Below are 11,224 nucleotides of genomic sequence, written 5' to 3'. Positions count from 1 at the left end.
TATATGTCTGTATCAACATCTGGAGAAATCTTTGTTGTGCTCTCAATCAGTTCATCTACATCTCAACTACTGGACTTCACAAACTCATCTAAGTATCTTCTCATATTATCTCAATCTTTAATCTCATGCATCCACAAATCAAGCATCTGAAATGTGTTTCACAATTCCTGTCCACATATCCCACAGATCTCCTCGACGCTATCATCATAGACGTTGGAATCTCAGCAGCCTCATTTACTCGCAACGTTCGGCACCATCACAGATTGTGGCAGGAGGGTTCTGGAACTGCCAGTCTGCTGTCCAGAAGATGAATGATCATAAAACACCAGCCATGTCCTTTGTTTTGGTCCTGAGCGCTGCCGCATCTTGTCATGTGTGTTCACTGATTATATTATATCCAAGCGTTTCTAGTTTCTACCATTTTAACACATGCCAGTGTTGGGTTAGACTGGACAACAGCAGTCCTGTAGTTAGAAATTGAACATTCAAGATGCATATTTCTTATAAAGAAACTGATGAGCACATATTAACAATGCAACACATAACTATAATGTGAAGAACAGAAAATAACCACACTATAGATGAAAACACACTATAGATGAAACCACACTATAGATGAAACCACACTATAGATGAAACCACACTATAGATGAAAACACACTATAGATGAAACCACACTATAGATGAAAACACACTATAGATGAAACCACACTATAGATGAAAACACACTATAGATGAAAACACACTATAGATGAAACCACACTATAGATGAAACCACACTATAGATGAAAACACACTATAGATGAAAACACACTATAGATGAAAACACACTATAGATGAAACCACACTATAGATGAAAAAATAAAAGTGGAACAGTTGAAGACCAACGTGGCCTCTTTCAGAACACACTGTAATCTAACAAATGCATCAATTGTGCAGGAATATTGCTATAGAAAGCAACACGGAGTCAACTCATATTCAGGAAGTACAGAAGTACTGGATAATAAAAGTGAAATATGGAAGGAAATAAGAAACACAGTAACTGACAGGATGTAGACTTCACCAAGGCAGTAAAAAAAGACCATGACTATCATATGTGTGACATAAAGCTGTAATACAGTAATACATCTGTAATCGTATAAAGTGCGACACAGAAGATATCATGCATGCACGCACACACACACATGCGCACGTGCGCACACACACACAAGGGATAGTGTTGGGAGTGTGATAGTGTGTTGGGAGTTTTGCAGTTGTACACAGAGGAGGTGAGTTGTGTGTAAAGTGCTTTGGCTCCCCACAGTGCCTGCCTGTGTTCTTCTACACATCCCAGGTCACCATGCTTCCCCACCACCACACAGCACATGCTGGACACACTCAGGTAAAAGCCATTATTTACAGTAAAAAAAACTTCCCTCTCTGGTGATTGTAGAAGTTCATTTAAAAATACCCTTGAAGCATGTATACCCTCAAAACCAAAATCAAATATTTATGATATAGTATCAGTTGGCCATAACCCTGACCACAGGCTGTGCATTATGTAGTGTCATGGTGGCTTGGAAATAATGACAAAGTACCCGTTTCCCCCTAATGGATCAGATCAATAAATCCAGTCATTATGCCATCATCGATACTGGCCTGTCATTACAGCGCTCCCCAGAGACAAGGCCACGGTAGCTCATGCTAATGTCAAATATATTTCATTTATATTTTACAAATGTTGCAAGTATACTGATAAAACCTCTCAGGATGAGAGCAGCTGGCAGGTTTACTCGTGTTATTAGTGTGGCTTACGTACAAACAACAAAAAAGTACCGATCAGTAAGAAAAAGGAGGTAAACTTAACGAGGCTTGTGCACCTTCATGAGTAGAAGCTTTGCCATTGTGCTCCAATGGCACATTCTGCTTACAACATACTGACTGTCGCCAAAAATAGTATTCAGTACATACTACACCACTAAAACAAATTTCCCCAGTATGCCAGATATACCATACTGCTCTGGCCATAATGTCCAGAGCTACCCAGAGCTATCTTCATGGTACACTGCATCCCACAATGCCACATGGCCATTTAGAATGGTCCAACAACTAAAAGAAGACAGATAACCCTCACCGGTGAACAGTGAATGGTGACTCAGACACATTTTCATCTAAATGCTTAATGAAAATTAAAAAGCTAAATATGCTAGCTGGAATTATTGCTGTTGTGATGATTATTAGTTTAAAACAAGCAAAATAGCTGAGGCTAATGGAGCCAGTGAGATAAAGGTCATTGTAATAAGTTGCCTCAAGTTAGCAAGTGCTAAGTTTAAACAGCAGGTGAAATCTGTATAGTTTCTACAGAAACTGAAATTCAAAGTTTTACATTTTGATCTTGCTTCAAACGGAGCAGTGTCCCCCCGGTACCTGACCGCCCCTGTGGGATTAGGTGGTGGCCAGTACAGAAGTGCTAAATGTCATGCTGGCTCGTGGAAGCCCACAGCTTGGTGTTGCACGCAATAGCGTAGCGTGCAATACATCCATCCGCGGTACAACGGGCCTCCGGTTCCGGTCAAAGCCCATACGAACGCGCGGGCGGCGTTTGGAGATGTGCTTGGACCAAAACGCTCGGGACCGGTTCCTTCCGACCCCATCTGACTCGTTATCATGGCTCGTGCGCTCGTGAGCACCCTTATAAGGACTGTTACATCACGAGCAAGGCACCCACCTTTTTAGAATGCTGACGTAGTCCTCGAGCGTGGGGAGGGGGCAACTCGGTGGGAGGGGGCAAGGGTGTCCCGTCGGCACGAGCGCAGATAGCGAGGAACAGCTGCAGAGCGGTGCGCGTTCACTGAATTACACTGAGCAGAAAGCAGAACATCAGAATTTCACACAGAAAGTCTGTGACACTGTAAGCAGCCCAACGACCATGGTTGACCGCGAGCAGCTGGTTCAGAAAGCCCGACTAGCTGAGCAGGCAGAGAGATACGACGACATGGCAGCCGCTATGAAGTCGGTAAGTCGGTCGTTCCTTTATTCTAGAGGTGATCACGTCCTTTTCCGTATTACACGGTTTGTTGTACTGGGTCACCAGAAAAGGTCTTAGAACATCTGGGTTTTATCTGATACCACACATGTTTGCGTGGACGTTCAGGGGCTGGTGCATACGGGGAGGTTGATATGGTGCGTGTGGTGTATGGGTGTGCTGGGAATGACAGAGAGGCACCTTTTACATACTGAGCCGTACGAACTGTTTCAGATTTACGCACCAACCCGGCTGGCTGTAGAGCGTGCGCTCCTTGGGCGGTGCCTCGTGCCGTAGCCCAGCTCGCGGTACAATGAATGAGGCGCGAGCGCATGTCGCGAAATCAGTGACCTCCACACCTACAGAAAAACGCGCTTCTGTCGCTGTAAAATCGCGGCTCTCCTCTCTTGCTTATTGTTTGGCGTCTCATTCATTCGTTGTCATTTGAGAGAAGGTTGCAGCGGTAAAAAAAGAAATGAAGCCCGAGGAAACGTGTAAGTAGTCACATCTGGCCACTGGCCAGACAAAAGAGACATCTAAAAACCCATTCTGTCCTGAGGACCAAAGGCGTTGCCACAACGCGGGTTTTAAATCACCGCCACCACTTTATTCATGTCTTTGAACGTTTTCCCCACAAATGCGAGCTATTTTTCCTCTAAACAAACGTTGGAGGCAGTAGAATTCCTTCCAGAATGTTCCATCGTTGTCATATTGCAGTGGCGGCCGGACACAGATTGGTTATTGCACTCTGTTTTCATCAATGTCCTTATTTAATCTTAGATTATCTTGCAAACACACAATCTTGTATCATGAAACGTACACTGAGATGATTGGTTTATGTCACATAAATTGTATGTTTTTTGTGAAATACATGTGAAGGAGGTTACTTTTTGAATGACCTTAATAAATGCATTAAGCGATATGTGAAGCCAGACCATTTAAGTGTATAGTATCAGGTGAAGAAATATCTACACAAACAACCCTTTTGCTGTCATCCTCCATGAGTTTTATTCAGGCAAGAAATGGCACGGGCATGAATTTTAATTTGATCTTTGCATTGCATGCGTTCAGTGAATGACACTGGTGTCATTACCACACAGGCCAAAGATGCCCCCCCACACTGCCTTGTTAAGCGTTGACATCATGCCTCTTTATCTGTAGTGTGTTTTTTCCCTGTTCCTCAGATGCTCAGAGTCCAGCACGTCTCAGCAATTACTGTCCTCAATATGCAGGAAATGTTAGTTTTATGGGACCAATATACACTAATAATAAAATTAAGTTACATTTCACCTTACAATCCAATGAACCTCTGAACTGATTCCACACTGTTTAAAGGATCATCAGATCTAGTAATCTAGTAATCAATATTTCCATGTCTGCTCATGGCTAATGTGTCTGCCAGCAGCAGTGCTGAGGTCAGATTATCACAAATACAAGCGAAGCAACCAACCATTGCCACTCCTGTACAGCGAGACTGAAGGACATGCTGTGTGCATATCCAGACCGTGAGCTAATTAGCACAGATTCATACTAAGAGAAATACCAGCTGATCCTTCTATTGAAAACAGAAACATTACTGTGCTTTTAAACAGTTATTTGTCCTTCTTCATCTGTACAAGCAGGACATCTGTATGAAATGTCCTGTTCCCATTTTTCTCCAGAAACCTCATGTACTAAACTGCAATTTTTTTTACTATTTCTACCTCTGGAATCTTCTTTGTGTGTGTGTGTGTGTGTGTGTAAAATATGACCTGGTCCTGTAGAATAGCTGTAGTGTATAGTGAACTCTTTGCTTCATACAGTTCATTGTACACAGTGTTTTGTATCATTGATAACACTACTGGACACAGCATTACAGCTACAACTCTACTGGACACAACACTGTATCCACACCTCTACTGGACACGACATTACAGCTACAACCCTCCGTGACACAACAATATATCCACAACACTACTGGACACAACATCAGTAGCAGTAATGTGGCCTGCATGTTTTCTTTATGTTGCAAAGGTCAAAATATATCTATCCAGAATAGTCTTTTTAAAGTATTTGGATGAATGTAAATACAAATTTAGCACAATTAATTGACAGTAATAGCAAAAAATGAACCCCTCCAAAAGGGATCACCAGTAGCTGAGTGTAAAATGTGTGTGCTTCTGTCAGCCTGTAGCTTAGTTAAACTGTCAGAGCACATATGATGACAGGTTTATGGGTTTTTAATGAAAACATTGATTTTTACATCATTGACATTCTGAAATTCCAGTGAATGGGGTGACATTTTCTACCACTGATGACAATGAATCATAGAGAAGCTCAAGGCCCAGTTGATCAGTTCCTGTGAAGTCAGTCTGTTGCCTGTTTTAGGACATCATAGCTGTAGTTTGCATCCTCACCTGCGTGTGTGCAAAAGGACCGAGACTCAGTGCTGCTTCTCCAGTGGTTGCCGTGCACACGGTTGCTGCCGGATGCAAACCCTCCCAATGGCCGATCCCTCTCTCTGGGATGAACCGCCCACTCTGCAACAGGAACTCTGTACATATGTCAGGACAAAATCTGGCACGTAGGGTTTTCCTGCTAACACTCCCCTGCCATTCAGGAGCAGTGTGATGTGGTCACATGACCTGTGCTCAGTAAACCCTTCCCTGTTTTATTACCAGGAGACTTGTGTTCAAAACCTCCCCCAACAAGAGAACTGCTTATACAATAGGTGGAACAGTCTGATAGATGATAAAATATGTAAAGTAGTACATTGGACAGTGTTGGTCAGATTGGGCTGATGGCAGTAAGAACAGTAATACCACTTTTGCACTCAGACATCCATCACGCACTCCGTCTCAGTGGTGTGTAAAAGCCGTTACACACTCAGCATTAGTCCCGTATATGAAAGCACTGTTATCTTGAGGGTTACTGGTGAAAGCTTACGGGCTGTGCTGGTACACTGGATTAATGGAGAAGGAGACGAGCTGTTATACAACTATTATCTTAAATTGCACTAGGGGAGAAAGCTCTTAGGCATAAAGCAAATCATGCCCGTCATCTCTGACCCCCAGTAGCATGCCTCTGACATGGAGAAGAAGAAGGTCTGGGATGACAGAAGTGTATGTGCATTTATTCCTGCACATCATTTTCATATTCATTCAGGTTCCTGTTTTTTCTTGAAACATGGAATGGTTTCTTACTGTTCTCATGTCCTTATTGTCTTTCCCCTTTGACATTTCTTTTTTACATTTTTCAACAATGGAGGTATTTTTGATCTAAGACTCATCACTGGAAAATTTATAATGTGTAACAGTTGCATGCAAAATAATTCATTAACATGACGTTAACCTTTGTGTAGTTGTACTGAGAATATACTATGTGCTCATGAACGTTCTTTACTGTTACGTATCTGCACCGCTTGTAGGCAGCCGTAACCATAGCGTAATAGCCACAAGTCTCAGCACACGCAGTAATAATCACTTACACACCTGTGCTGTTCTCGTGTAACCGTAGCACAGACAAGCAGCGTGCATCAGCCAGGCTTCAGATCCGTTCTGTCACCATCGCTCAGTGAGCTGTGCCGATATTTTAGTGTACCATGTGTTATGTAACCACGACAAGGTCTTCCTTTGTGGTATTATGTTGAAACTTAGCAGTGACGGGAGAATCATGGTGCAGTATAAGAGTGGGATGAGTGAGAAGACCACAGTAACAGGTGATGTGCCAGCCAGTTAGCGTCTTAACTTACAGTGCAGCTGCCCACGACTGTCCGTGGGAACGCACACACATGCGCGCGCGCACACACACACACACACACACACACACACACACACACACACACACACACACACACACAGGATCCTACCACCCTTCCCCCATCCCCAGTATAGCTGAGTCTCCTCTGCTCTAGTAGTATTGCTCGGTTGCTCGGTAGCGACTTTCTTGCAGTCAGAGTTGGACCACTGTTCAAGATGATGAGATGATTGCCATGGAAACTAGAATCATCACCAGGCCCTCAGTTCTTGCTCGTCTCTGTGGCTACACAGCTGTACTGAGAGAGCTGACAAAGCCATGTGGACATTAACGCAACGCAACAAGGACCAATCATGGCTGGGAAAACGCTTGCTCTTCCCCTCACGTCATGCATATTCATTAGTAACGTCTTGGTAATGATGTGTTAGTGGTACTGCATCTATGTAAAATCCACAATTCATGTACTTTGAAAGGAAGAATGAAAACAGCGGTGATGTCATCAGGTTGGTGATGCAATGCCTTTATCTGTAACCAGCGTCTTTGTTTTACAGGTGACGGAGCTGAATGAAGCTTTGTCCAACGAGGAGAGGAACCTCCTGTCTGTGGCCTACAAGAACGTCGTTGGTGCTCGGCGTTCTTCTTGGAGGGTCATCTCCAGCATTGAGCAGAAGACCTCGGCGGACGGCAATGAAAAGAAGATCGAAATGGTGCGAGCCTACCGTGAGAAGATCGAGAAGGAGCTGGAGGCCGTGTGCCAGGACGTGCTGAACCTGCTCGACAACTTCCTGATCAAGAACTGCGGTGATGCCCAGCATGAGAGCAAGGTGTTCTACCTGAAGATGAAGGGGGATTACTACCGCTACCTGGCGGAGGTGGCCACGGGCGAGAAGCGCTCCACAGTGGTGGAGTCCTCGGAGAAGGCCTACAGCGAGGCGCACGAGATCAGCAAAGAGCACATGCAGCCCACGCACCCCATCCGCCTGGGCCTGGCGCTCAACTACTCCGTCTTCTACTACGAGATCCAGAACGCACCCGAGCAGGCCTGCCACCTGGCCAAGACGGCCTTCGACGACGCCATCGCCGAGCTGGACACCCTGAACGAAGACTCCTACAAAGACTCCACCCTCATCATGCAGCTTCTGCGAGACAACCTGACGCTCTGGACGAGCGACCAGCAGGACGACGAGGGAGGCGAGGGCAACAACTAAAGAGCGACAGCCCGACTCGGGAAGAAGCGCGATTTAAAAAATACTAAACCAACGGGCTGGTGGACTTTGGCAGCAGTTCGGCCATGGTTCCCCCTGCATCAACAGTTGTTTATTTTTCCACGAGTTAAAAGAAAAAAATATCGAGGGTGAAGAAAAGGGAGGGTGTGGGCGGGGGGCTGAAGTCTTAGTTTGACTATATGCAGAATATATACAGCTGAACAGGCCTCTGTCTTCTTGGTTCTCTTTGACATTCGCCAAAAACCACTGAAAGTGTGTCAGTCGGCCAGCAGGGGTCGCTGTTGGTCTGGAATGGCAGCCGCACACTGGCATAGAGACTGATGTAGTTCACAGGAAGCTGCTTATTTATGTTGTGGGGTAGTAGACAAGCATTTGAGAAAGACAGTAAGCTGAGAAAAAGAAAAAAAAAACACACCCACTCGAATGAGATGTTTGCAAAACAGTCGTAAATGGTTCCAGTATTAGGCTCAAAATTTTAAGATCAACATGGACGAGGTAAATTTGTTAAGTTTGTGCTGGCGGAAACAGTGAAATAAAGTGAACATGGTAATGTTTGGCATTCGATGTAACCATACGGACTGCTGAACCTGTGGGCTCTCAGATACTCAACGTGTACAATATTTAAAAAACCACGTGATCTTGAAGTCATTACATTCTGTTACTGGAACCATAGACTATGTTTAAGGTCAGACGAGAGGAGAGGCAGAGATTTATCTGTTACACAAAAAATAGAAAATAAGAAAAAATATTTCAGCTTCAAAGTTTGTGGTTTACTTCTGTGTTAATTTATTTTTGCACTTGCCAACTATACTGTTTTGTCAGTGTAAGATAATTACGATACTATCGATGATTCAATATTGTGCATGCTGGTGATGTATTTACACAATAGCTTGACTTTATTAACTTATACCTTGAATGTTATGTATTCCTATGATTGAGTAATCAGGCTTCATATTGATTACTTATAATTTAGCATTTTGTTTTGATTTGCTATACCAAAATTGTGATTGTTAAACAATAAATTGAACTGTTATGGCCATTGCTGTTGTGACACGAGATGTTTATTTCTTTAGATAGACATTTCAGACACGCTTAACTGTGTATGTGTTTTTCTTGGTAAACTGCAGTCATGACCCTGTTTAACAACGTTTCCGCTCAATGAGTTTGGAGTGCTTTTGTTATGCACAATGAACCATGTTTGGTTTCGAACACAAGATCATAATATGGACCAGAACTTGTGTTTGGAAACATTTTGTTGTTGTTGTTTTGTTTTTGTTTCTTTGTAAGACATTTAACTGTCTCCTGGGTGACAAATATCCTGAATGTGAATAATTATGGAGCAGATACACAAGAGCCAAAATAAGAACAAACATGAAAAAACAAACAAAAACAAATAAACAAACAAACAAACCCACAAAACAAATAATGGAAGTGGTCCTGTTGCCTGTATGTTGGTGTGTAATGCTGTGTGTTGTTTTCGTGTTCTGATTCGTTCACTTTTCTCCTCACCGCTGTGAACCTGCACTTTTAACCGAGCTCTTCTGCAACCAAGGGACATCATGTTCGTCCTGCGTCCCCCACCTGCCATTCAACACCTTGTCCAGTGTCCTCTGTCCTTCATCTACCCATCAACACCTCGTCCTGTGTCCTCTGTCCTTCATCTACCCATCAACACCTCGTCCTGTGTCCTCTGTCCCCCATCTACCCATCAACACCTCGTCCTGTGTCCTCTGTCCTTCATCTACCCATCAACACCTCGTCCTGTGTCCTCTGTCCTTCATCTACCCATCAACACCTCGTCCTGTGTCCTCTCTCCTTCATCTACCCATCGACACCTCATCCTGTGTCCCTTTACGCTTGGTACAACACTCATAAAGGACAAACATGGGCTTGTGTCCAGTTCAGAACAAAGACCTGATACATACGAGTTTAATGTTCTGAACCGCATCAGTCAGTCCAACGATCTGCACTGACACGATGATTCATTCTGATAATAACCTTGACCAGTACACAGCAGGAGATTTACACCTCGGACAAACCCAGCAGTCACAGAGTAACCTAATTCAGAGTAGCAGAGTTGCTTAAAAGTGCAACTCCACGTAGTGGTTTTATCTATAATGTGAGGTGCAGTCCAGCTAACAGCCGGAAACATCCGGACTGTCACCTCATATGAATCAGGAACTCCTACCTAGAACAGACACTGACTTTGTCATTCAGAAATGTACTCACAACAAAGCTTGTAAACAGTACAGATTTGGCATGAATTACTAAAGCCTCCATTTGTTTTTAAAGAGGTGTGTAATGGGGATAGTTTTCCCAGATATTTTTTAACCCAATCAATTTGAAATTATGTTGTTATTTCAAATCATAATAGTGACTGATCCTCTGAATATTTTGACGTTAACTTCTGGATCTGCCAGCAGTCAGCATGCAGGATCTTCTAGCGACCCACACCCAGCCACGCGAGGTGAATCTCTCTGTTTGAACTGGCCTGCAGTACCAGCCAATAACAGGCAGCCTGAGCTGCATTTGCACCAATGCGATGACTGTTGCTAGGGCTGGGAATGCGCCATTAGTGCCATTCCCACCGGCACTGTTCAGACACCCAGAACAACCTGCAAAAAAGAGCAGAGCTCTAAGTGAGGGAGAGCCTTAGTTCAGCAGCGCCGCGGCTCCTCGTCACAGTAAGGTAGCTCAACTCTGCTGGTACAGACAAAGACTTACATTTTTACAAACGCTTCTCTCAACGCCAGAGTGACTGTAACTGAATTATTTTCAAGGCTGAATTACAGGCTTCATAACACAGTAGACTCTAATTGCCTGTTTTTTCTGGGGTTTTTTTTAATTAAGTATTGATTATTTTTGTAATTGTGATTGAAAAGTGATGTAATTGCAAAGCAATTATTGTATAATTGTTTTATCATTCATTTAAAAAATCAAAACCATGGCTAACGCGTGTGTAGTAAAGACCCACGGCTGACTGGGACTGGTCAGGACGAGTCCCTCCTGTACTACGTGTGTTCAGACATTGTTTGACGGCTTTTCAGTGGTCTGGTTCACAGGCAGCGTGGAGGACAGGTGTCCTGTCTCCCGCTGGCCGTCGGGACGCCTGGTGTGACTAAATCCTGTGACCCGTTTCAAAACCCTGTTTGACACCCCCCCACGACAAAAGAAAAAAATAATTCTGTAGTTATTACAACTATTTCACAGAAGGCGAGATACAGACACTTTAAGATAAAGTCAACCTTAAATATATTTT

At 43.7% G+C, this 11,224-nt stretch overlaps 1 protein-coding gene across 1 annotated transcript; it reads left to right on the top strand.

Annotated features, from left to right (window-relative positions):
- Positions 1-2,766: 2,766 nt before the first annotated feature.
- ywhag2 (3-monooxygenase/tryptophan 5-monooxygenase activation protein, gamma polypeptide 2) lies at positions 2,767-9,004 on the top strand. The gene is made up of 2 exons (XM_027026418.3): positions 2,767-2,995; positions 7,291-9,004. The coding sequence occupies exons 1-2, from the start codon at positions 2,909-2,911 to the stop codon at positions 7,945-7,947; spliced, it is 744 nt and encodes a 247-aa protein (XP_026882219.1). The 5' UTR covers positions 2,767-2,908; the 3' UTR covers positions 7,948-9,004.
- Positions 9,005-11,224: the final 2,220 nt, after the last annotated feature.

The sequence above is a fragment of the Electrophorus electricus genome, chromosome 17, assembly GCF_041902795.1.
Source record: "Electrophorus electricus isolate QZ-2024a chromosome 17, ASM4190279v1, whole genome shotgun sequence".
NCBI lineage: Eukaryota > Metazoa > Chordata > Actinopteri > Gymnotiformes > Gymnotidae > Electrophorus > Electrophorus electricus.
The sequence above is the reverse complement of the archived record's forward strand: the minus strand, read 5'-3'. Positions and strand labels throughout refer to the sequence as shown.